The sequence below is a fragment of the Ceratina calcarata genome, unplaced genomic scaffold, assembly GCF_001652005.2.
Source record: "Ceratina calcarata isolate Rehan_Ccalc_2016 unplaced genomic scaffold, ASM165200v1 scaffold283.2, whole genome shotgun sequence".
NCBI classification, from domain to species: domain Eukaryota; kingdom Metazoa; phylum Arthropoda; class Insecta; order Hymenoptera; family Apidae; genus Ceratina; species Ceratina calcarata.
The window spans coordinates 372,457-398,821 of record NW_017150618.1 but is presented as its reverse complement, the minus strand read 5'-3'; the positions used below and the strand labels follow the sequence as shown (position 1 = coordinate 398,821).

Sequence of the window (26,365 nt, the reverse complement as noted above, 5' to 3'; positions counted from 1 at the left end):
AATCAATCTAATCTGGCTACTTTTCTTCGACGCGCGTACAGAGCCGCTCCCACGTATCCGCGAAGGCATTTGCCCGTAAATCGTTTCGCGTCACATCCTCATTCACGAACTTATTCATAACGAGGCTGTTGTTTACGCGCGATTAATATCGAGTCATCTGCGTGACGCTGCCACCCAATGCTCGCAGAGGAAGGACCGTCGCGTGGCACTCTTCCAGCGCCTACCTCAATTTTCTCTAGTGGCCGAGCTTATCGTCCACGAGGAGGCTCGTTGCGTAATCTGTCCGCGGCCGAAGGATAGGAAAATTCATCGACCGACGCGGACCGTTTCTGCTTACGATTTCGAAATTCGCATGCGATCGGAATGCTCCTCGTAGGCTTTCGTGACCGAGGGTATTACTCATTTGTATTTCACGTGTGTCGTAACTCTGCTCCACGATTTTTGCCTGCTTAGCGTTTCGCCGTCTAACCGAGACTCGGGAAATAATTTCATCCACGTCGATAAAAATAGGTTTCACATGAACAGAATCAGTTTTACGATCGATGCGAGCTCTGCGAAAAACAGACGCTCCAGAGTCGCGCTGTTCTTACGTAAACATCAAATAATATTAGCGTGGGCAGCCAAACAGATGGAAAGATGGAGGTAACAGGTCGGAGGGGGTGAAACCGAGTAGTAAGATGTAACACGTATGCATATGCGAATACGTATATAAGTATATTTACAGACCCATACATTTACGTCTAATGGAAGTCGGAGCTCGTGTTGTCTCTAAATTCGGCGTAATAGATTGGCATATCCTAATCGTCCCGTACCACGCCATTATACTAATTACTTGAGTGATGTGATATGTAAAATACAGCTGAACACGTGGAACACGGAGAATTCGCTGAACTGAATTGCGTTGCGCTCGGTCAGCGAAGCTAGTGCGACGATACGAATCGCTATCTATATCACGTCGAATCGAGTCAAGACGATGAGCCGCATCGATTTACTCGACGGCGCAATACGTGGCGTCTAAAACAGTAAGATAATAACAAGCAGTTTAAAGTAGCAGTCCGTGTAATTTGCATATTGTATTCGCCGATCCAAAGGTTGTACCTGGAGTCACAGAGACGATCCAGTCTATGTGTGCTCCAATTCTCTCATTTACACCGGCATCCTCTCCGCAACCTCTACCGTTGCTGATAGCCGCGATCAGCACTAAGTTTTGGGTAGTAGGATTTTGCCAGAGAACTGGTCCGCCGCTGTCCATCTGATGATAATACATTCGTCTCAGTGGAAAATTGAACCATTCGTGATTTTTCTTACCTGACACGAATCCTTCCCTGGGGCGTAAGTGCACAATTGTTCTGTCGATATTTGTGGGTAAGATCTGGAGCACATAAGATTGGTGATTACGCTTAGAACAACCTTTTGTAAAACGGTAGCCTTCGGTCCTCCGAATTCGGTTAATCCCCAACCTAATTCCAACGCAAACAATGTTACTAACAGCAACCCTTAGGTTAAGGATAGAATAATTCGGATACCACTGACCCAATACATTAACGTGATCTCCACCGAAACTATCCTGAGAGTGTTGGAAAGGTAAGCATACTGGACCAACCTTGACGCCATAGTTTATTTCGCCTTGTATTTCCACAACGGCAATGTCGTTTAGTTGGCCACCAGTAACGTAATTAGGGTGGAATATAACTCTACGAATCCTAAATAATTGCGTGGCATTCGTGTCCGCTCCTAAATATAAAAATTGCTTCAGCCCATGGAACATTGAAATTATTTTCGATAATAATTACCCGTGGTCACGTCGTGCTCGCCCACTACGATAGCCAGTGTGCTAGTGTCTCTGTTTTCTAAACAATGCCCAGCTGTTACCACGTATTTCTTTGCTATTATAGTCGCGCCGCAAAAGATATCAGCTTCAAGAGAATCTACGATACCAGCCATCATAGGAAATTCGTTTACACCCGCGTCGGTTCCGCCGACGATTCTACTCTAGAAACGTTAACAAAACATGACTTACTAAGATGATAACGGAAAATGATTGCGCGCGAAGACGTACGTACAGGATTTCTCCAACCGCATCGGCAGTTCTCAGTCTCCCGGGGATTTTCAACTGCTTGCGCCTGGCAGAGGAATCGTCCACCCGTCGACCAAAACGGAGTTTGCAACGAGACAACCATAGTGTTCGAATCGGAGAGTACGGAAAACGGTCCGTCACCGCAATACCGTTTAGTGGTCGAAGGATTAATTTGGACGGTCAGCATGTCTTGAGAGCAATTGGAACTCTGCGAGGATCATTCGTATGCAATTATTTGACGATCGATTATTCGACGCTGGAAGCTCGAGTCGTACCCATGGCATCTCGACCGTGCAGGTCAGGTTCACTCGGTAGTCGCTCTTCATGGTCCAGGTGCACGATTGACGGCCCCGATATCTATTTGGATACTGGGTATTGTAAATATAATATGTATTGTTTAACTCTAGATTCTGGAAATAGTCGCATAATTGGTTGCTATTAGGCGTTTGTGCGGAAGCTACGGCGAACCAACAAATTAACAGGAACGCCGCTGTAACATAAGAAGGTTTAAGACATATTATGATATAAATCGAAACGTGGCTGTGATGCAATACAGATTTATCGAGTACAAAAATTATCGTGCGATAAAAAACACTCCTAAGTAATTCTCGAATTCAGATACCTCTTGCTGTAATACCGCTGAGATCGTTTTGAATGGTCATACTTGAATAAAAATTCGTCGCCTCTTGAGGAAAATTTCTGTCAAGTCGCAGTCACATTCTGAACAGTCTTTCGTGCTTTCCGAGTTTTTATCCACATCGCGAAGACGAGTTATTAGCGAAGGTTAATAATTTCGCAGGTATTATCACGCATTCTTATCACTGGTAGTTTCAACCTCGAGAATATAAGTATATTTACAATGTCCAATACATATACTTTCGCGACAAATAAAAGTGAACGATATTATTATCATTCGCGTTAATACTTATCCATTTTAGGACATGTCTATAATTTTCTCTTTTTTTCTCATACAATCGCACGATACGATCGCATTGATTTTTCATACGTGATATTTTAGATAGCTATATCCTCGCATTAGCTGGAATGTCGCACGTCGCACGGGTTTAAAAGATACATTTAATGCCGATGATAACAACATTAGCCATCCACTTCTCGGTATTATTAGTATTACAAAAACGTTTGCGTTATTGTATATCTATTAAATAATCATTTAAAACGATAGACCGATTTTATAATGAAACTTTAACGTATAATATTCTACATGTTTGCGTACGAGCCACGGTATATTTTTTAGTTACGTACTTTTCTCATTTTTCATCCCTTTAGCGACGTATGAAAAATTGTCATCCATTTTGGAGAGATTGTAGAAAGGTAATTAACATAGAACAAAGTAAACCGATACTAGGCAGCTGATAACAGAACATCATTATTTAGAAAATTGTTTTCCTTGTTACATTATTCTCATTAAGTTGAACAAACATGTTTTTCAATGTCGAAAGAAGGACGTCCATAGATTAATCGGCGCAATTAAAAGACAAAATACGGACTGATAACAATTCGTGGATTAAGCATGCAGTGAAAAATTTTACGAATAACAATTTCAAATCGTTGTTCACGTTTCTGGTGTACGCTTGCAGTTAAGAACATATAATTCCATTCTTATAAATGAAAAAGAAAAACATGAGAGTTCTATGGAGCGCTTAAAGGTAACTTAATCTAATAAAATCGATAAATGTCGAATTCATAAATTTTAATCCTTTAAGTCGTTCTCCGTATCGCGGGAGATAAAAGTTAAATGGAACGCATGAAAGAAAATTGTTTTACGCGACATCTAATGGGCGACTTGAGCGCAAAGTCAGTCAATATCATCTGTTATCAGTGTTATACAATTTGAGAATTTCCATACGTTCAGGAAGAACGAAATTCACTTATTTTTTAAAGATTTTCAGAATTTCTCTCTCATTATGCAGTGACCTAATGATTGCAGTATCGCACAAGCCGTAGCTTTCACAGAGAGAAAAGTGTCTTCCTCTGTTATTCTTGAAACGTTAAAATTCAAGCTGCGTGGTAGCCATGGTTCCTTCTCTCAATTCCTATTCTGTAACATACTTTTTTCTACAGAGAATTATAGTAATCGAAAAATGCATAATTTCCGCGTAATTTTAAATTTCAGCGCAATCGCCTTGCGCTTTGCCAAGGCCGCTAAGCGATCCCCTATCTCCTCCCTTCTCTTGCGGCTCTTTACCAGAGTGGTAGTGTCATCTGGTGTCATCGTTGTCATGGCAATGATCGGGATACAAATACGTAAATTAATAAAAATATGCACGCGTGCACTTGCACGCCCGTGCATATTTTCCTTAAACGGGTGTCCGATACGTGCGTTGCACGGAATTAATCAATCTTGACGGAATACGTGTCTAAAGTTATATCGTTTTTAAACTGTGTAAAAGGATCACACATGGCCAGTTTTAACAATAGTACTGAACAGGAAAGGAGGAAGGTAATTAATTCTATTAATTGAAGTAATGCGATATCTAAATTCTTCAAATAATTTTATTCATATCCTTTTTCTTTATACACTAGCATAGCTGTAGGAAGTTAGCAAATCTGAGGAGCAGTCAGGAGACCACTTGTGTTCCAGTTTATCGTCGCAGGCGAATATCGAGAACGAAGCACACATTAAAAACTCATAATTTACATAAATATCCATCAGATTACGTGATCGATGGTATAAATGATTATGAAGACGAGATGTCTTCAAGAGCCAGGAGTAAAAGCCATGAGCGTGAAAGAAATAGGAGGTTAAATGAAGATGGCAATCACCAAAAACAAATTCTTGATGAAGGTGATGCAGATTCAGGTATTATTCTGTATAATAAATTAAATAAATGTTTAAGCAGATGAATTATTATATTTTATTAATTCAGGCATTAATTCGCTAACAACGAAAGAAAAGAGAATTTCAAAAGAGAAGTTGAAAGTAGCTAATGAATATAACAAGTTAGAAAAACGTTATAAGAACATTCAAGAGGAATGTGAAAAATTAAGTAATGTATTGAGGCAACGAGAATCAGAGTATAAGACAGTGTGTTTGCATTATGAGGCATTGGTCCAGATGGTCCAAGAGCTGGAAGAAACGAAAGTTAATTTGGTTAAGCAAAACCAAAAGCTTGAAGCCAAGAAGGCTCAGTCGACTCAGGATATAACACTTTTGAAGAGTGTTGTTTATCAGTTAAACACGGAACTGGAGAGGTATCAGGATAAGTTAAGGGAACAGAAAATCGATGTTTCTGCGCGCTTAGAGAACAGTGAAGAGAAATATGATGCAAGAATTTGGGCAGGCATCAATTTTCATGCATTGGGCCCACTTTTGAATGCTTACCAAGAAAATTTATCAGAGAAACGGGAACTTGTGCAGATGTACGAAGAGGAAATGGCTGATTTTGGTAATAGGTGCAAGGAAATTCTTACAGAAAACGAGATTATGCATAAAGAAGTGCAAGAATTGAAATCCGAGGTAAAGTAGTCTATAATCTATGGAGATAAAATACTTGTTATATTAGTAACTGTAACAAAAAAATGTGCAGTGTGATAGATACGCGAAGGATATTAAGATATTGATCGAAAATACCGCGTCGCTGAGGAAGCAAAACGATGCGATGAAAAAGGAAGCTATAGATGTGAAGAGAGAAGCTAATGACGTTCGTCGATCGTGCGAATTAAAGGTCGATATAATTTTGAAACATAATGAAGCGTTGAAGAAGGACCTTTCGGCTACTGTGACGGAACTCAGCAATCTCCGCGGAAAATATGAAGTTCTAGACAAAGAATTTGGAAAGATGAAGAGTAAAGAAGAACAAACAGTCCCTGCCAGCGTTCACACGACTGCCATCGAAGAATGTAAAACACTGTTAGACGATTTGAAATACCAGTATGAAAATGAAAAGCGCAACCTTTGTAATCATATAAAACGCATAGAGGAGAGTCAACCTGAGAACGAGAAGCAGCTTATAATGGTGATGGCTGAAAGGAATCATTTGAAGGATCTTACGGACAACTTGGAAAGAAACTTGAAGTAATTTATTTATTTATTTACACTTTATGCGTAACATTTATATATTCGCATCTAACGTAATCATAGATTTTTTTCAGGCATACGCAACGTAAGGTTGAGCAAATGCAATCCATGGTTTATTCGACTCGTATTTCACGTAATTCTTTGAAAGAGCAATTAAGCAGAGTGACCGCGTATTGCGAAGAATTATTTTCGGAGTATGAAAGGATCGTCGGGGAGAGAGAAAACTTACTCACTGTTTTACGCGAAACGGAAAAAGAAAATGCAAGCATGGATCGCATGGGGAAGAGTATTACCAGCCGAGTGGAAGCATTGAAAAATCAATTGGACGTATGTGTCAAATATTTGCGATGTTAATTGGATAGCAAGTAAAAAATAATTTTATTTCAGACTGTTCGGAAAGGTACTAAACAGGAGGTAGATTCCGTGGAAAAACGTATGAAGTTACAAGAGCTCCATGTGCGCCGAATGAAACGCGACTACCAACGTAAAATACAACAGTTAAATGATATGATTAAAGAAAAAGAAAATATTATCGATAGACTTCAAAAAGAAAAGCATGGTAGTCAAAATATTTCGGATGATCGGGGGTTGCGTTCGGAGAACAATGACGAATCCGTGCAGTTGTAATAATAAGACGAAAAAAATGATGATCTTCGATTCGGACAATGTCGCGTCGTTTAATAGCGTGATAGGAGATCGTACTTTGATTTCCGATGAATCTCGTAACAAGCATCTAATTATGGAATAGGTGCTACTCGAGGCACACCGTTCCCGTATTTGCCGACGGTGTCAGTCGCTTTATTTAGCGGTGACATCAAACAAAGCAAGTGGCCACGAAGGCTACTGTTCGCTACCGTATTGAACCGCCGACGGCAATGGAAGTTCTACTAATCTCACGGTGAAAAAATTGATGTCATCTATTATAGGTATGATGTCAGCGTCCGATTCATTCATACGTAAAATACACCTGCCGTCTCAGGCATTTTTATAGAATGTAAGCCGAACCGTCGGTAATGTTATCGTAATGAGATTTGAAATAGACGCGAATTAAGGGTTGTGGCGAAGCTTTCGGCCTCATTTCGAAACTGAAATACACATGAACATTACAAAGATTTCTGAGTTTTACTCTGACGTGAAATGTCGAGCCTCTCTCCCGCTTTCGCAACTCATTTTTGTTAAAAAATTCGATGTCGATTCAAAAAACCTTCGATCCAAAACTTCCTCATTTCGATCTTTTACTTTATAACAAGAATAAAAATGATGATATTTGAGAAATACGCGCGCAAGTTGGGGGTGGTGGAACGGCCAACCGCGAGGCGGGACAGACGTGTCGCCGAAGCTCGGGGACTGTCGAGGATTTTCGTAATGCGTTCGCCAAGTCAAAAGCAAAATGTCGTCTGCTAGGCGCGTCGTCAGGAACCGGGTCGTATTTCTAACGCGGAAATTGCTATGATAAGTGATAATGCGATGTCCCCGCACGCGGATACATAGTGTTTCCCGTTGGAAGGTGTGCCAGAAATCGCAGAAGGATATCCTTCGGATCGGCCTGTGTCGTGATCGACGAAGGAAGACGACGAGAATACCGGTGAACATTGATTTTTCCACCTTTCGCATCCTACTCGACAGATGATCAAACGGTAATGTACATCCCCTGTACTCTGTTAATTTTGTCGGTATCGCATAGATTTCAGTAAGTCTCTATTATCAGTAGCGCGAATATATTAAAAACAGATAGGATATCGTTCGATCTGTGTTCCGATATATAGTTAACCGATTATTTATTTTATGATAATAGTCGAAATGACTCACGATTACGTAGATTTGTCATATATTTTTGGCGAGATGATTATATCAGATTACTCGACCACGTAAATATGTATTTCGCACATGTCACGCACTTTACCTCTGATTACCGTCTTATCGCTCACGTCTCGAGTCTAAACCGTAAGAACTTTATGATAACGTTGCTTTAATACGCGGCGCGCAAGCTCGAAATAATTCTGTCATCTCTTTGAAAACGATCGCATCCTCCGTACTATTAGGTTAGGTTTAACTCGTGAGCAAGCCAGGTGCCTTTGTTTCGTTCGGCACAAGTGTTTTGAAACGAGGCACCGAGGATGTTTTCGAGTGTCTGGTTAGTCAGCGGAAACAGCCTACGAAAAGTTCTTATTGTGATCCCCGCGTTTCGACAATTCTAAATTTGTCTCGCAGTATAAATGGTAGAAAGGGGGAGAGAGAGAAAAATAATTACTTAGCGTGGCTGCGTACGCGTAAACTGAAGCCTTTTGAGTCGCGAATATATAGAACGGACGTCCGTACTTCTTTTTTCGTTCCAGTGTGAAAAAGCAAATAAACAGGATCGCGAAGGGTCCGAGTTGTTCAAATATTTAGTCGCAGCGCGGGGATCTCTCGATTTCCAAACATCAGAAGAGCATGCATGCAGAGCGAAACAAGTATCGCCGTGTAGACAACATTGTATATGATAAAGTTTCAAGGCTATAGCATATTTCTAAGTAAGCAAGCCAGCGAGCAGTCTCGCTTGAAAGTATGTAGAACGGTGATGCGTACGTCGAAGAATTTGCATACGTTTCAATTTTTTTTCAACGCCGTCTGAGAATCAGTTCGACTTGGTACGCTGCCGCATCCGCTTCCTGTTCTTTGTATCGGATCTCTCCGGATCTATCGCCCGAACGATTGACGTATACACACGTCCGTAAAGTAGCCATAAATTACGTACGTAGGAAACTCGTTAAATGCTCGTTAAATGCACAAGCGCCGCGAGCTTGATTGTCGAGGCAAATCTCGAGATATTTCGAACGTTTCTAACAAGAGTCATACGGCAGGAAACGCTTTCCCCGCTGTAGTGAGTCACAATTCGATTGCTAAAATATTAATGGAAGATCGTGTGCCCATTCTTTCCTGAACACATCAGTGTATCTCTTTCATTCTGAAGCACCCGGTCGCGTACGATTTATTATGGGCAATATACAGAAGCAGAAAGGAACATAATATTTCTGTTTATGTCCCTGGTAGATTACTCCGAGGAGAACCCTGTATAAGTAATAACAGCGAGGGCAGTGGAACTACGATATTTTAGCTAATGAGATAAGAATCTCGAGTTAAAAGAAGAGAGGGTACATATAGATACGACGGGGGATTCGGGGGTCGTGACCCAAGTGTTTTCAACTGAATCTAACCTGACCTAAGGCGCCGCGTACGACGAAGATACGAAGCATAGCTGATTATCGGCGTGCAGGAAGCGCACGTCAACGTTGCTGGCAACAACCGTATCGCTCCCCCATCGTTAAGTAATCGGTGGGCATCGTCGAAAGGACGGCCAGGCTCATCGCCGTACGCGCTTTCGCTGTTCGTCGCCTCCTTCCTTCCGTTACACCGGCGCGGTTCGCGCATTTCTACGCAGCTGCACGTAACAGGAGCGTCGTGTGCCAGTAACTGAAACGCGCGGCACGCTGGGGCTCGAGTTCCACGTGCTTTCCGTATGATTGAAACCTATTCTTGTCAACAAAAGCCATTCATCTTGCGGGACAAGGGCGAGAGGGACAGAAAAAGGTCGCCGCGCCGGAGGAGGAGGACAGTAACGAGGATGTCGTATTTGATATCGCGTGCAAAGTCGCCAGCTGCCCGCTGTCGATAACACGGGCGACTTTAGTGCTGTGCACTCTGTTCGCCGTTGCCTCGCGGACGCTATTGAACGAACACGACGACGACGACGACGACGACGACGTCGTACATAATAGTACGCGACCGCTCTGCGCGTCGCGCGTTGTGAAATCGGCAAGTGCTGTTGTGAAACGAGTGCTGAAAGAGGAGTGAAGCGAATATGGTGTAAAAAGAAAGGGAGAAGTTCCGATCGACAGTTCATCATAGAGAATGGAGTTCGAGCTGGACGGAAGTCTCAAGGAATGGGTAAAGGACAAACCGCTGAGTATCCTGCAGCTGGATCCCGCTGACAGAGCCGTTTTACGGATCGCCGGTGAGTATCGAATGCCGTTTCTCTAGTTTCCGTTTTCGTAAACCTGGTTACGTTCTATACTTGAATTCTCTACTGTACGAGAACGTGTACATATTCGGCTTCCGCCTTTCTTTTTCATTCGCAGCACGATCCTCGAGTATGTTAACTGTTTGCACTCTGTTCGTGGCTTAATCGATTCAGAGTGTAAAAGTTTCACGTACCGGAGGTTCCCAGAGATAACGAGGAAGAAATAGAGATTTCTAATCTTTAAAAATAAGTCGAAACGTCGAGTCAAAGCGACGAGGTAATTGTAAAATAGAGTACGTTCATGATCGTTCTGAATTACTCCGGTGACGTTCGTCATTGATTCTACCGCGACAACACCGGCGTACGTAATCGACTAGAATGTGAACGTATAATGAGTTGCAAATTGATGGCAATTCCGATTATTTATCAGTCGTTCATTTCCATTTTCCATCTCGCTCGATATCGATCCACGAGGCTCGCAATTTGTCCGCTTCAATAAACGAACCTATAGAATAGATGAGAACATTTCTTTTTTCCTCTCTTATTAACCCCCTGCTGATCCTCTTCCGAACAGCCCTTATCGATCGTATCGATTGCCCGCGTAGGGGTCTCGTGAGAACTGAAATGTATGGTAGTCGATGCACGTCTGGATGTTGCAGTTTATTTCACGAATTTTTCCGAACCGGCTACGAGGAGTAAAAATAGCCGCATTTTGCGCTGGAGCGCGTTGAATGGAATTCGAAATGAATGCGAGACGCGCAGGTATTTTCTGCCGGGATTATACAGGGCCTAGTCGTAAGAAATTAGCCGCGTTGTAAATTCTTGCGATGCAGGAAACGATTCTCGTTTGCGGGTACAGTCGACCTTCGACGAGGGGTGCCGACCAGGAATAGACACTCGAAACCATTCGATAAATATCGGATTGCAGATTGCCGATCATCTTACCGTGAGAATTTTTTCAACGATCCCCGCGAGCCCTCGTTACGAGTCGCTTTTCGCGACGCTTTGATCCTCGGACGAATTCCGCGCTCGTTCAGTCTGACTATTTCGCTGTTTCCCCTGATGAGCGTAGGACAAGTATCGCACGAACGAGCGTGTCCATGTGGGACAGTCGATTCGTGAAATTACAGGCTCTGATTCGCGCTAACAAAAGCAACGCGCGAGCCAGTTCCGTACCATTTTCAGGCAGAGCATCGTTCGAAATCGCGGGTCTATCGACGTTCTCGAATCTCGTGATCTGGGCAAAGTAGTATGCAGTAGCCGATATCGAAGTATCGCATCACGGGCACGCGAGCATAATTGTTTCTAATTATAACGACCTATCGGTGCGCTATCGTGAATGCTCTAGTAACCGTTGCACTATCAAGTATATTACCCGAGCACCGATTCTCTCAATTGCCTCTCGACTCTCGCCGTTTATCCCTCCCCGTCGGTTTAATTTATGGGTTTCCGAGAACGCGGCCGAATCACGGCGAGAAGAGGCGAGTTTTTAACCAGCGTTCAACGCTTGACTACGATGAATGAAGACACTTGTGCGCACGACGATGATCAAAGAGGCAGACAGCCGAGTGTAACCACGTCGTTGTCGTCGTCGTCGCCGTCGTCGCGTCGATGAACTCACGGCCGTGCTTTTCAGCGGTCACGGCCCATGGGATCTTCGTCACAGAGGTTACACTGGTTCACTATGCCTACGCGGTCGAGTAGGGGAGCGGAGGCGGCAGGTCGGTTCGCATTAATCTAGGAGCGTGGAGGCGGCAACAGGTGCTCGGGTCACGGTTCGATGCCCCAACGGAGAAGAGAACGTCTTCTTTCTCGTTCCTCCTATTTGCTCTTCCGCGCTTTTTGCTTCCTCCTCGTTACTTCCTTCCATGCGCAGGCTCCTTTCATTTGCATGAGCCGCGCTTCAACGATGCCGCCGGGCTAGGAAAAAGGGGGTGGTAATTGATCCTACGGTTCTTGCCCCCACGAGCGACTTCGTCACACATTTCGTCAAACGTCTATCGAGTATTTCGTTCATTCAGACAGAGTTCAGAACGTAGGTAACGAAACGGCAAACAGATTTTCGACAAATGTGGAGGCCACACCTGTTAGGCTTATATACCCGTTTATACCTGCTTCACCTTGCTACGATCAAGGCTTCAGAAGCCGTTCGCTAGATGTCTCGGAGTACCCGAAGTACCTGAAGACTGGTACGTTCGTTCGGATTATTTTCAGGTATTCTTTTCGGTGAAAATAAAGAGTTTCGCACGAGAACCGAGGAAGTTACATTTATTCAATTCCTTCTACTTACCTTCTCCACGGATCGTCCTTGAAGCACAACCCCTTTGCCGGAAGTATCCATTGTACGTTGGGGATGAACGAACTGAATCCATCCTGGCTTCACAGGACCGGCGCGACGTTTACGATCAGACTAAATTTCTTAAGAGGCATCCACGTTTTAATATATATTTGGACGTAGTAATCTTCGCTTCGATCTACGTACAGTTAGGAATGCGCGTAAACCTGCCAAGGGGGCAGGAAGAGGAAAAAATAAAATAAAAGCGTGAAAGAAGAAGGTGTCGTGTGAGATCCAGGCCACGGAGTCGGGAACGATGAACCGCTGCTTCGAACTCATCGAATATGTAATAGACATTGCTAAATAGCGTTAGAAGAACAGTGGGAATTATATCTCTTGCGGGACAGGGCATCGGCAGTATAGTCAGCACCGGACAAGTGGCTGCTCTATGATAGCGCCTCCTCTGCATATCAAATCAGCAGGCTGCTTAGTAAAACCTCGCAGATTCATTTAAGATGTAATATCCTTATTTGAGACACTCGGCGCGTTGCACGAGGCCGTGAACAACGGCCTGCAGGGACGAGAGTGGAAATTGTAAAGTGCAATAATCATTATATTGTTCGTATTGGGTACTAATCGGCTTAGGCTTTTGTAATTCAGATTATTTCGACCTTTGGTGCGCATACCTGCTCGGGCTTTTAGAGCCGAACGGTTCCTCAGAATTGAATTCTTTCCGGTTTGGTTACTCCTAGTTGTTCTGGTATTTGTTCTGTAGAGGTATTATTTCAGCTAATAGCTGCTTAGAATATCACACATCGGGATAGTAATAATTTTTAGTAATTGCAGAGTAGCTGAGTGTATCAAGGACGACGATTGAACCGTGCAACAGTTTATTCAATGTTAGTTACATTCTAAAGTTCACCAAAGATAAGTGATTATCTGATTAATTCTTCAATCGTTATCGATTACAATTGTATTCATTGTACAATCACAATTGTAGTAGTTATCGTAATAACCAGCTTTTGTCCTCAGATGATTACAGTCGCGAGATCATCTTTTGATAAGATAAATTTGCATCGCAATTGCGAGGATTAGGGATCCGGAGGATTCGCGCATTTAGTGTCTACATCTGTTAGCGGCGGCCCGTTTGCCGTTCAGTTTCACTGCGTACATAAACAAGAGGTAGAATATCGGCGACGTTAGGAATGATCGACGAAGAAAAAATGGGATCCATTTGGCTTGGCGCCAGATCAAGAATTCTCACGCTGGTAAGGGAGACCGACCCCCGTGGTTTTCTTGCTCGCGGCTTTCTGTTTACTCGAAGAATTCCCTGCGAAAACGACAGGGCTACGGCGTTGAATGAACGCGTATTCGTTTCTCGCTTATAAACCGCGAAATGCAGTCCTTGTCCCGTTTGGCGACGTTGGGCAACTTTTGCCCGAATGACGAATAACAACGAAGGCCTCGATTTAACTTTTGAATAATCGTTTTTACTAAGGAAAAGTGATTCATTAGCCATGAATAAACCTGTTGCGCCAGGATTGTTTGAATAAAAATTTCACTCGCAATAATCTCTCGCCTTTCACGATATCTTAATTAACCACTGGAAAGAGCCGAGGTGTTAAATGAATATTAAATCCCCGTCTGGTCCGGCTGGCGGTCTACTATACTTCAAGGCGACTAACAGGAATAATTCTCCATGAAACGGCAAACGGTATAGGAGTTACGTGTTGAATGTATACCAGAACGGCGTGAAACGCGAACAATCGTCGTCCCGTTTGGCACACGGTGCATTTAATCCACGATTCGCGGTATGTATTTTCACGGCGCGCCCCTGTCGTTACGTGACCTGCCCTACGAACCTGTTTGTAACGGCAGCTATGCTACGGCGGGGTGCTTTGTCAAAAAGACAGAGGCCTTGCCCGGTCTTTCTCTAACCCCCGTCCCTCGGTCCCCGGTCTACCTTTCGGCCGGTTTCACCCCGACCCTCGCCACGTCGATTTCTCTGTTCAACGAACGGAGAAAGTGAAGGATGAACGGAACCGCAATGGCGGGGGGTTTTGCGAGGAGTAGGTTCTGGAACCTCGAGGCCCGAGGTAGAGAGGCAGGCAGCCTGGGTGGGCGGCAGTTGTCCAGGCCGCTGCAGTCTGTGTCGAGGCGACGTGCTCTACACGACGGAGCGGCAAATCGCGTCTTCTCCAACTCGCAAGCCGCTCGCTCGCTCTCCTTCTCTCTCCCCTTCTCTCTCTCTATTCTCCCTTCTTCTTCTTCTTCTCCTCTGTTTGTCCTACTCCCACTCGTTGGTCCCTCTCTATCTTTCTCTCTCGTCTCGTTCTCCCTTCGCGCGACGGCTCGTTCCTCCACTTCGTCCGGGGTCCCTCCCTGCGTTCTCTCCGCGTTGCTTATCCGCTCCCGCTGCTCCTCTTTCCTCGGCCCATTCATCCTTCTCGGTCCACCTTCCCGTCTTTCTCCGTCCGACGTTTCTCTCCCCCTCGTCTCGCGAGTTCTCTCTCCGTCCTTGTCGTACGGCCTACAGCTACCTGGCCGTGTTACGGCGGGGTTCCGGATACGCGCGTCGACTTCGTCAACGTTTGTCGTGCGGTACGTTCCACGGCAAGGAATTCCAGTGCCACGTCTCGAGTACCAGCGGTCGGTCGGTCGGTCGGTCTCTCTGGGCTCGAGGAACGAACGAACGAACGAACGAACGAGTCGAACGGTTGGTCGCACCGATGTCAGTTCTCCGCGCGTCTGCTAGTGATATCGCGTACTCGTTCCCCGATGTCATTGTTCGCGCGCGAACGGTTTCGCGATAAGACGGCCCGGTGCGCCGATAACGGGCCGCATAATCGGCACTCATATTCGGGTGGATCAGTGTGACAAACACCGGAGAAGTACGCGGTGTCTCGCGGGTGTTCCTCGTTCTTTTTGACACGTGACAGTTTCCGAGCACGCTGGAGTTGTGTTCGTCGATGACGATTTCCACGCGCGTCCGGTCTTAGGTATTTCGTGAACAATTTCGAGCCCACTCGTCCCGTGAGCAAAACACGAGGCATTCCGTGAGTCATGCACGGCTCACCTCCCCCTGTTCCTTTTCTACCTCTGTCTCCGATTCTACGACCGTCTCCGTCCCCCCCGATAGCAATCGGTTGTGCCAACTCGCTCGGTTCTCCACTCCCGCCCTCGCTTGCCCCTTCCATTAACGCGCGCCGTTTGTTAGTAATCACGAAACGGAGTACATATCGAACGGTATAACCGATTCACCGAACGCGTGTATCGATAATATCGCTGGGGTTTCATTCAAGATTACGATCGCTCGTTCCCCTTCTGTTTTCGTTTCGAACCCGGAATCCGCTTTCGAACGAGGAGCCGCCCGCAGTTGGTTCGCGTCGTTCGTTTATGTCGCGCCGGGAAAGCTAGCTAATAGCCTGGAAATCCGATCCCCGAAACGTATATGTAAAGTAATCGTGAGGGTGGGTTGACGCAATTCATATCTATCCATCAATGAGACGAGAAGAGGAATGCCGAGGAGTCGTGTATACATAGATCCATAGATACACTGTGGTCGCAGCCGACGAGTGAATAAGAAGAAAGTCGTTTTCATCGAATACGGGGATTGCGCAATAATTGCAGCCGGCCGGAGCTCTATGACAAACCGGCTTCGCGAGACACGCCGCGTACAATCACGTAAGAGCTCGCGTGTGTACGTGGAATTTCTTAATTTGGTCCGATCGACCTATTCTCTGGCCCGAATCGGTCGCGGCTGGCCGGTACCCTCGTTTCGCCCATTTCGGTGCATCTCCCAGTAAACGTCAAACCATCACGCTGCCCGGGGTATTATTATTATTATTACCGTGATCCCGAGACCGAGACGAGCTCGTGTTTTTCGTATCGCCCGGTGCATCTCGGATTCTCCTCGTTCCATCCTAGAAAAGCCGTGCGTCGAAAGCGAGAAAAGCCGCGTGGTACAACCAAGCGGAACGCGTCACGTGCGCTCTTGCCAAATTACCGTCGGACGTAATTGAATTCTGTCCACGTAGCTACCCCGCGTTTAAAGGGAATGCCGATTATTTCTCGCTCGCGACACCCTCCGCGTTTGTCCCTCGTTACACCCGCGACGTGTATCTCGAAGATCATTTTCTCCGATCGTTCCTCTCGTTGATTCTCATTCAAGTCGCCCACGATGAAACCGTTGCTTAGCGTTCGTCCTGAATAATCAGATCATAAATACGATCTATGCATTATCGGATCGCGAATGTTTATGCTAAGTTCATTCAACGTTGGTCGGTGTATCTCGATCCGGAGCACACGCTCGTCGTTCTGTCAAAGTGTTGGTTCTCGGTGCATCGCCCCACCTTCGTCCGCGACCTCCACCGTGTTCGAACCGAAAGCCGTATTTGGTAGTTGCATTAACAGAGCTGCGAAAGTGCAAGTAAGCTTTATCGCCGGTCGTGCCGCGGAGAGTCTTTGAGTGCCAGGCCACTCGACGCGGTCCCACCTTCTCGAGATACGCCCCGATTTTGTGTGCTGCCTCTCCCGCCTTATTTTCGACTCCGGTCTGTCGATGACGTGGTTCGCAACCTGATTGCGCGATCGCCGACTGATTTATCGATATCAACCCGAGCGAACCAACAGTCGACGAAAATCTCGAGTCGTCGCGGTATCGCGTTCGACACTTTACTTCGCTTCTCTCGCAACCTCGGAAACCAGTTTGGAATCCGCGTCGCGGGTCTTCGAGAGGACCGCAGGTTCTATTAGCCGAAACGTTCGGCTTTAACGAGCGATCCCAGGGATTCTTCATTTCACGGCAAAAGGTCGGCCGGGAACTTATCTACCGGCTAGAATTTACGAGCCGAGGGACTTCGGCGAATTCCGCGAAGGTCGTCTTCAAGGCCTCGTTCTCCTCCTCGGCGCCCTGTTTTCGTACGCTCGGATCGTTCGCGGTATCAAGTTCGAGGCTGAAAAGAATTGCGAAACAAACGATGGGCTTTTGACGCCAAAGGTCGATTCGTAATCGATATACGCCTCTAGAATTACGCGTAGGATCCGTGACTCGTTACGTTATCGAGGATATCCTGTCGGTGAAGAAATTCACCTCTTCCGTAAACGTACTCCGAGCCATTAAGCGCATCGTTCAGTGTTGCAAGAAGAAATTCGCATAGATCTCCAACAGGGATCGTGACCATGTGCCTTTCATAAGATTTCGCTTCAACGATTGCTGTCACACAGACTCGCGAGCCTGAGTGTACGCATCGCTTCGGCTGGAACGCGTCGTTTATAAGTAGGTTGACGCGAGAAGTGATGCTTCTGTAGGATCGATGGCAGGGAATGGTCTTGTCGTTTGCCTCGGAGGGACGGGTTACGATAGCAGACGTAAAGATAGGTGGGGTTTCCGGCGTTGGATCTCTCGGGATGAAACGAGAAGGGGTCGGTTGCGGAGGAGGTCGCTTGTGAAAACATAGTGCAAGAACGAAGCGAGGGAGTGAGATAGAGAGAGAGAGAAAAAAAAGGAGTCGCGAGCACACGCTTCGCCGCGTGCTGCTCAAGGTTGAAACCGAACTTATACGCGGCGGAGAGAGTCTTCTCGGCTTCCAAGAGCCCTCGAGAAGTCCTCCGAGAGCCGACTATGGACCCGTTATATTGCTACGCCGTTGCCGCAAGAATGCCGCCGAGCCGGCCCCTCTTGCAACTCGCGTTATGCCGATCCGATGCGCGTACACGCGCTTCCTCCTCCTACCTTCTTCGTCCTCTTTTCGCTTCTACTCGCTCGCCGGCGATCTATTCCTCGCTACCTTTCTACCGCTTCGAATCGAAGGCGGTATCGTTCACCGAAAGATCGTAGGTGGTGCAAAACGGAACGAGTGGGGACCGACACACGCTGCGTTTCGACCTGTCGTGATGTCATCGATCGTTTCACGCGTTTAGTTTGCACATTATCATAAGCATTCTTCTTAAAAGGAACGTTCTGTCTGGTCATCTCTTTTTTCGGCTTCTCGAGAAACGAACGCTATCAGAATGACTCGAGAATCGTCTCAGACTCTTCCGAGAGCCTGGCACATTAATGTAAACAGTGGTCCCACGTTATCAGACACTCTCTGACAAAATTATTAGGTTCATTCTCAGGCTAGAAAATTCCGAGTAAAAAACTTTGCCTGTTTCCTGTTTCTGATAAAATTTCAGAACCGACTTTGTTCGTGCGTTACATACACGCGCCCGGTGTACTTTCTCTCGAACTTTCTAACCAATGCGACGGACACAGTTAGAAGGAGTTCGCCTAACACCGCGTGGCGCGTGACACGCGTTACTCTATTTTCTATTCGCATCTAATTCCGTCGGACTCGGCGAGAACCAGCCTGAGTTTGAGTCAGGTCGTCCAGTCGAGCCGGGTTGGACCGGGTCCCGCGATCTCAGACCTCGCCCGACCGCGTCCCGCGTGACGTTTCGCGGTGAACGCACATGAATCATTGAATCCGATCCAAAAACTAATATGGTGCGGATACGAGTCGCATGAGCAGTAGTAGTAGTAGTAGTAGTAGTTCTTCCGTCTTATATCGCTACGCGAATGACGTGGACCAATGTGCTGGTTTCAATACAAATCTTACGTACAAGTAATTTATGACACTCGTACGTACCGACTGACACGACACGATGACGCGTGGTAACAACAAGGTTTTCATGCGATCGATTCAACGTCCGAGTGTTCAAATATTTTTATCGCGTCGTGGACATAGAATGATATTTTGTAAAGAGAGATATCGAGGCAGCGTGCCATTCGTATGACACGAACTCTTATCGGGATTCATAAAAATACCGGAGGACAACGAATCGTTTGACGATGGATACTCGCGACGTGCTCGCAACGGATAGGAGAGTTCAGGGGGTCATTCGCCGGTCAGTAGACGCATAGACAGGTGTGACGAACGGTCGCTTAATCTTAGATTAAAATACCAATAGGATCAGCAAAAGGGGCACCGGTGTGTCGCAATTGTCTTGCTTTTCGCTTCGATCCAGAAGACGACACCCACATGCCATTGCTTCCATTACCATATGCGGAGATCCCGATGGTCTTTGGTTACCCCGGGTGGCACCCGTGTCTCTCAGTCACCAGCCGTCTCGTGGACCGTCAGTTTGGTAGATCGCTCGCTGGTTCGTTTACTCTCGCTCGCGGCCACAACCGTTCATTCGTTAGTACAATCGCTCGCGTGCTCCGTTCGCTACCACCGTCCGCCTCTGGTACCAGTCGGGCTCGATTCTCTTCCCGTTATCATTCAGTCTCTGCTCTCCGCCAAGTGCGTTCCATCCCTAATAATCGATTGCCTTTATACAAGTTTGAAATCCATCGTATTAATAATAAATCGTCGGTGTGTTTCGTTGGCTGTCATCGTTCTCCGTGGCAAATAGTTACTTCAATATTCCGCGTTAGACTCGTTTCTGCCTGTTAATAGAATCGTCGGGCTTAATTGGTCGCAACGGGCGAGAGTAACGAAAATTCCGCCTTGCTCTTCTATTTATCGTGTCTGCGCGAAATATAGTCGGGATATCCTTCTTTCTCCCTCCCTCGGCGTTTCTCGTGGGAACGATGAACTAGGCGTCAGCGAAAGACCGATTACCGCGTCTGGTGGTGTTCCACCGAGGGACCACTTTGCCCGAAGAAACGTTGAGTGGTTACGTCTGCGACGTGCCGTGATAAATTCGGTCGTTGATTCGTTAAGCTTCGTTCGCGTGTCTGGAGAGCCCAGGCACGGGACAAACGGGGGAACGAAATTAGCTGTACTCCGTCCTCTTCGCATTGTCCGCGTCGCCGATGCACCCTCGGCTTCTAACAAACGCGTTCCCTCACTCGCTCGTTCGTTCGTTCGTTCGTTCGTTCGTTTATTCGCCGCGTGTTAATCAGAAGAGATCATTGTTAATTTTGTTCCAACAGTGCAACGCCGATGTCAAGATTTCCGATCGAGAAAGAAACGAAAGTCGAGGTGAAAACGCGGGAGGAGGAAAGTGAGCTTAATTAAGGACGAAACCGGGTCTTCCGTTGACTCTTAAGTGCCATATATAATTAAAACCTCTCGTTAAGATATAAGTCTATTAAGTGCCCGTTTCAAGTGTTCGATTCACAAGCTACGATTGTTAGGAGCTAAGCTTCCGTGAGACCTGTTACCGTAAGAGTTCGATTAAGCTTTGGACGCGCTCGGTGTCAAAAGAAGAACAGTGCGCTCTGGGTACGCGTGTGCGCGCGTAAAAGCGTATCCTGGCGAACGAGAGGAAAGTGAAAATAGAGACTGGTGCGTGAAACGCTCGCGACAGAGCGAAATGGCTGGCTCCGAGACGACCTGAGGAACTTGTAACGAGCTTAACTGGTTAACTCGAGATGTCCACTCAGGCTTATTACAAGGAGAGGCTCGGTTTCGATCCGGCCGACACCGTCGCCGAGCACCACCGCGAGCAGAGATCGCAGCACGGATACGAGGAGTCGCTATCCAAGTTCAAAGGTCAGAATCAGGCGAACGGATTTTCGTGGATGATGGAGCGACGGGAGAATTGGCGGGTGGAAAAAGGGGCCGAGGAACACCGTTCCGGCAGCACTCAGGCTTTCTGGGGTTGCTGGGCGATGTTCATCGAGGCGCACGGTAGGTGAAGAGTTGGCATGCCGATGCTGGACCACGTCCAATACCTTGCCCCTGACCCTCCACGTCCTACCGATGGGAACCTCCTCACCAATTGCCCGGAACAAACCTTCCGTTCCTGTTTTTATTTTACCCTTTTTTCACGTTTCTGGTTTTTATCGATTCGCTTTTGCTTCCTCCCTTGGTACCGTTCACCGTGATCGTAGCAAGCCGTGTGACTCCTCGTGCTCTTTTTCACTCGAGATGAAAATCGAGAGCGAAGGGAGACCCGGGATTCGCACGCATCGCGTAAAACGGAGCTCGGCCGCGAACGGAAGTATCTTTTTCAGGTCGTTTACCTTTTGCCGCTTGACCCGAATGTTTCGCGGAAGTAGCCTCGGAAATAGCCGGGGTAAAATAGTTGGCGCCTCGAGCTCCTTCGATTCAGAGACTCGGATGTTTAATACCAGGGACATTCTCGTCGCGCGTGATTCTTTTATCGGTCAAGTGTGCAACACGCGTGTTTGCGGATTTTTAATTTTTTTTTTCTTTTCATTTTTTTTTTTTTCGTTAACATTGACTAACTTTTTTGGAGTGCCGTTTTGTGTGTCTAATATCGCGTTTTATTTCCGCCGGACGTCAAGCTTCCTCGTCACCTTGTTAGCTACGTAGAGTCGTTTACATTAGAATCGCTTTTGCGGACGGGTTACGCGCGGCTCCTTTTGTCCACGCATACGCACGTAGATAGCGTCTCGCTTGCGAAACGAATTTACTGAAACGATTTCGTGTTTCCCTTGCGCGTGATTCGCACACGAATCCGTTATCAGGCGAATTGTCCGCGAAAACGTGCTCGGTTCGATATGAAGTCTGTTACGATCAGTCGTACAGATAAGCCACGCAGTTGTGTACGTGTCGAGACGCGTGTACGTAATTTTTCATTCGGCATTCGTCAGCTGAAATTCAACGATCCCCTGTCCACCGCTCCAAAAAAAAAAAATTCGTTCTCCAGCGAATTGTCCCCAGTTATCTCCAATTATGCTTCGGTATGCCACTCTTCTAAAGATTGAACGCGTCCAAGCATTCTTTTTCGAAGACGCACGCGACTGTTCGACGAACTTCGATCGGAGCCGATTACCGACTAATGCCTTGTCACGTCAATTAGGATGAATGCGATCTTTTATTTTTAACGCTTACGTTACAAACGATTGGTTTTACTTTTATCTATTTCGTCAAACATTAGGTAACGCGATTCGTTGATGGGACTGTACACAGAGTCGTAATTATCGCGGACGTTTCATAAAAGCGTCATTATGGAAACGGTGCGAATGTGGTTTTTTATCTACCGTCGTCGTCGGTTACGTCGGAGGAACTTGAGCGAGCCTGTTGTTTTCGAGGTCGGACGGGATAACCGCGGGGTTCGATACGGGATCACGACTCGCATTAGTTTCGATTGTCCCCGTTCGAGGCACCGCCCGGTTTCGCGATAACTCGTCGTTAATTGAAAGCCTACGGCTAGATGGAATCGGATAATCGGCCGTAATTAATTGCTACGGCGAAGCCGGAGCCTCTTCGGTTGATTAATTTCGCGTTCGAGTCGTGTCGTCGAACCTGCGTGTCGTACACCTCGGTGTGTACACTCCTAGCTCGCTTCGGTCGCGTCTCTCACGGTTAAAAGTATCGCCGCGTATTCCATCGACGTACGTCGTATGGTTGCTAAATCGGATTACGTGGAACGTGTGTGTACAGGCGTACGAACCGCACACGGGTACGTACGTGGAAACTGGAAAGGCGGATAATTCTTGCTTTTATATCATTCGCTGGTTCTGGGCCACAGGTTGCAAATTGACTGACAACAGGCCTTCGAGCGTAGGAATTGGGCAAAGTTTTAGCGCACGTTCCGCTTGTTTCGCCTGCACGATCGACTGCTCTTTTCCTATTTGACTACCTGCCTACGTATCAACACCCATCCGTATCCTACCTATCTGCCTACTTACCAAGCTATCTAACCACCTACCTGCCTGTCTGCCTGTCCGTCTATCCGGTCGCTTTGACTCGCTGCCTGATGCCCACGTGTAGGCGATCGCTCGTGTGTCGGTGATAAAGTGGAAATGAACGATCTAATTAGAATCTAACACAGCACGAAAACCGTATCTAGAACGTTAGAACGAAAGAAACGTCGGTTTCGACAAGTGACGATTCCCACCCTCCTCGCCGCTTCTAACGAATCGCTGTTCTTTGTGATTGCAGACGAACGAGACGCGATCCAAAAGAAAACATTTACCAAATGGGTGAACAAGCATCTGAAAAAGGTAAGCACTCGATTCGGTAGAGAACGTCTAGCATTTTTCAACGCTACGGTCGACGGGTGTCAATGTATTAAACATTCGAGGATGAATGCGTCACGCCAATCCGAACGATTATGATACGGTAGTTCCTCGGAAACTTAGTAATTCCGCGAATTATGGGGGGCTAGGCTCGTTCCTCGAAGGTGGCCCTTCCTTCGAACTATCGAGCGATCCTAATTTTAGAGCGACCTTAGCAGGAGGCCACGGCTGGCGGAGCGAGAGTAGCTACACCTGATAGGTGAGCACACGGGAGCAGCGACGCGCAACGCCGGGACAACCAGCTGTTTCGTAACCACATACGTAAACGATACGGGGGACCTTCCCAGCCCCCTTCGTATACGTGCGTGTGCACGTGTGTGTCGTACGTGTTCCTGCACCCGTCTCTTTGCCCATGTAGGACGTACGCGTGGGCCGACCATAATCCCCTACCAGGAGGGTATTTCACGCGCTGCTATAGAAGGCAACGTGTCGAGGAGACCGAGTGGGTGAAATCGAGAAAATCATTCCGATCGATACGCAGCCTCCTCTCCCCTTTTTTAACCCTTTATCGGGTCGACGTGCCCCACCCTGGGTGAACGGTATCTGGATCAGTCAGCAGGATTCCTCGATTTATTAAAGAGTCTTCCTTTTTTCCAACGCAGATTGATTAATGAGATTTGAAGGATCGCGCTACCGCCGCAGCTACTATTTAACTCGCGCTCGCTCGAACAAACACCGCCACTGTTCTGCGTCGTACGCATTCTCGAGCGAACACGTGATGGAAAAAACGATGCCGTCGGCGATGCCAGGGTTTATTCCGATTGCCTCTGGCTGGCTCCGATGTCAATACCGATGTTTCACGGTGACGAAACGAAGAGGGACGCGGCCGGGCGTCGTGTTAATGGCCCCGAAGACGTGACCGCGACGGACGGCGGACGTCGACGACGATGTCCACGACGACATGGCACGCGACCGCGAACAATTCTTGCAACTCGAGACACGTTAGCCTTGATCTCACGTGACTCCCGCCGCTGTCTTCTCGCCCGCGGCCTCGGACGACGATGACGCAGGTCCTTCTTCTGTTTTCGGACAGAACGAAAAGAGACAAAAATGAACGATGATTGTTCTCGAGAGAGTAGAGATGAGAAACGGCGCGATGGAGAGGAGATAAATCGAGTAGCGATGCATTCTTAGCATCGCTTTCTCGTTACGTCCGCGCGGCGTATGCAAAGCCCCGGGAGTCAAGGGGGAAAGGAGCGAGGTTGAAGCGTATTAAGCGGCGGGTATAACTCGATTGGCATTTCGAGGGTTATCGAGCCTTATTTCTCCTATGTTAGCTGTTAGCTACGCGAGTCGAAAACGAGGAATGACGAAGAGCCGGCGCTTATCGAACCACGGCATTACTCACCCTCTTCGACTACGCCCGGTTCCATTACCTACTCCGTTCCTCGTTTAAAACCTCTCGAGCTCTCCCTTTCTCTATATTTCCGATCCGTGACCAACGGACTTACGCACCCACGACCGATCAGCCACCCCTTCGAACGTTCGTTCTCTTCTTATCTTTTACGGACGTACGCGTCGAAACGACTCGGCTGTCTCTTCGTAATGGATTCCAGGGTAATACAGAGAACGGTACTGCGTGCTTGCGCGTCGCTCGGTACTGGTTCTCTTGGCTACCTACCTGCTCGATCCCTCGCGCCCACCTTTCCTCTCGTAACTCTGACCTTATTCGGAAACGTTCTCCTGCGGACGACGTTCTCGATTTACCACCTCTTGCCTCGGTAAGTAGGTGGGTAAGTAGGCAGTTAGCTACGCAGGTAGGCACGCATTCAGTCATTCGGTCAGCCAGTCGCACGGAGACGTTGCACAGGCAGAGACGAAGAAAAACCTGCACGAGATCGGTCAACAGTGTTACCGGTGATATGACGCATCCGTTGCCTATTGCGTAACCATGCCAGGAAATGGTCCGCTGAAGTAATCTCCGCGTCCATGAATTCCGATCCGATGAATAATAAAGACATCCTGTGTGACCCTCTTTTCCTCCATTCACGCACACAATGCGGATTAAGGAGAATCACGCTTTCCAGAATTATGACCAAATGCCTTTAAACGGAAGACACAAGCACACTTTGTTCTCCTTCGAACGGTGCCACGTTTTTTTTTTTGATCTTATTTTCGATGTTCATTCATCGATATTCTTTTTATGTCGGATTGATCGTACGCCCGTCGACTGTCAGCGTTTTTATCGTGCGCCTGTTTCCCATTCCGATGATCGGTCGTTGTCCCGGGGCGGTGGTGCAAAAACTCATTCGATCTCTGTTTCTGCTCACGCGTTTTTACTTTCGTTCTACGTACTCACCCAATCGTGCTTAGCTGAAAGCGAGACGCTTGGCGTGACGAGCCCGTGACAACGCACCGATTGTTCCATCGGGACTTGAACGATTGCATAAGATACCTATTGTCAAATGAAAATTCATGATCATAACGCTGTGTTTTCGATCCTCCCACGCTTGCCGCAGCACTGGAAATACGTGAAGGTAATGAATCCCCGGGAGTAGAAATCCTCCCTAGGCAATCGCCTAATTGATCAGGACGAGTGGTTCGCGTGTTCGATTACGGGTTAATCGTTAAATGCATGTCGATAGCATTAGGGTTTAAATCTTTGCGAGACTGTTCAAGTAGATGAGTTTCATAGTAGTTACCAAGACGTAACGAGATTCTAAATTAGACGTGATCTATCGCGGTGATTAGCGCGTATCATCGCTACGGATCAAACCGTGAAATCACGGATTGCAAGACGGGAACCTCGTTGTATTTTGAAAATTATGCTTCTTTTAGTTTAGAATGTTTACAAATAGTCATATTGCATCGTTAGTCATTAGCGCTGTTCTCTTTAAGGATGTATTGGCTATACAGTCAATCCTAAAAGTTTATGTATTTTAGAAAAACGCATTTCCTATAATTAAAAAGAAATCAGACGTCGGAAGAACAATGCTAATAATAAATAGCTACGTACTAAAAAGTATAGAAGGAAATATTCAATTAATTATTGA

At 46.8% G+C, this 26,365-nt stretch overlaps 3 protein-coding genes and 1 long non-coding RNA gene across 31 annotated transcripts in view; 2 read left to right on the top strand and 2 right to left on the bottom strand.

Annotated features, from left to right (window-relative positions):
* Window positions 1-693: 693 nt before the first annotated feature.
* LOC108623625 (venom serine protease 34) lies at window positions 694-2,810 on the bottom strand. The gene is made up of 8 exons (XM_018022254.2): window positions 2,700-2,810; window positions 2,353-2,567; window positions 2,064-2,285; window positions 1,794-1,992; window positions 1,534-1,734; window positions 1,309-1,460; window positions 1,099-1,252; window positions 694-1,014 (listed from the first exon to the last, which is right to left on the bottom strand). Exons 1-8 carry the CDS (start codon window positions 2,737-2,739, stop codon window positions 989-991), a joined length of 1,209 nt encoding a protein of 402 aa, XP_017877743.1. The 5' UTR covers window positions 2,740-2,810; the 3' UTR covers window positions 694-988.
* A 50-nt stretch (window positions 2,811-2,860) lies between these two features.
* LOC108623617 (centrosomal protein of 89 kDa) lies at window positions 2,861-7,228 on the top strand. 4 transcript variants are annotated; one of them, XM_018022211.2, is made up of 7 exons: window positions 2,861-3,744; window positions 4,212-4,538; window positions 4,622-4,898; window positions 4,966-5,555; window positions 5,626-6,113; window positions 6,191-6,443; window positions 6,504-7,228. In XM_018022211.2, exons 2-7 carry the CDS (start codon window positions 4,497-4,499, stop codon window positions 6,741-6,743), a joined length of 1,890 nt encoding a protein of 629 aa, XP_017877700.1. In that variant the 5' UTR covers window positions 2,861-3,744; window positions 4,212-4,496; the 3' UTR covers window positions 6,744-7,228. The 4 variants fall into 4 exon arrangements, with proteins under 4 accessions (XP_017877700.1, XP_026668273.1, XP_026668274.1 ...); XM_026812472.1 differs by having other exon boundaries at window positions 2,861-4,138; XM_026812473.1 differs by having other exon boundaries at window positions 2,861-4,538; window positions 4,627-4,898.
* Window positions 7,229-7,497: 269 nt separating this feature from the next.
* Window positions 7,498-26,365, top strand: part of shot (dystonin-like protein short stop) — a 73,340-nt gene continuing 54,472 nt past the window's right edge. For 13 of the 25 annotated variants that reach the window (XR_003389011.1, XM_026812456.1, XM_026812452.1 and 10 more), the window contains exons 1-3: window positions 20,754-21,012; window positions 23,236-23,297; window positions 25,832-25,849. Coding sequence is in view for 24 of the 25 variants with exons in the window: in XM_026812456.1 (XP_026668257.1) it covers window positions 20,754-21,012; window positions 23,236-23,297; window positions 25,832-25,849 (339 nt within the window). In the remaining variant the exon portion in view is untranslated. Of the gene's footprint in view, window positions 7,754-9,149; window positions 10,111-14,653; window positions 14,993-20,312; window positions 21,013-23,235; window positions 23,298-25,831; window positions 25,850-26,365 lie in introns of those variants that run through there. The other 12 variants (XM_018022267.2, XM_018022262.2, XM_018022266.2 and 9 more) reach the window with 7 other exon arrangements.
* Window positions 24,109-25,208, bottom strand: LOC113464171 (uncharacterized). The gene is made up of 2 exons (XR_003389013.1): window positions 24,721-25,208; window positions 24,109-24,391 (listed from the first exon to the last, which is right to left on the bottom strand). It is a non-coding gene; the product is annotated as an uncharacterized LOC113464171 (long non-coding RNA).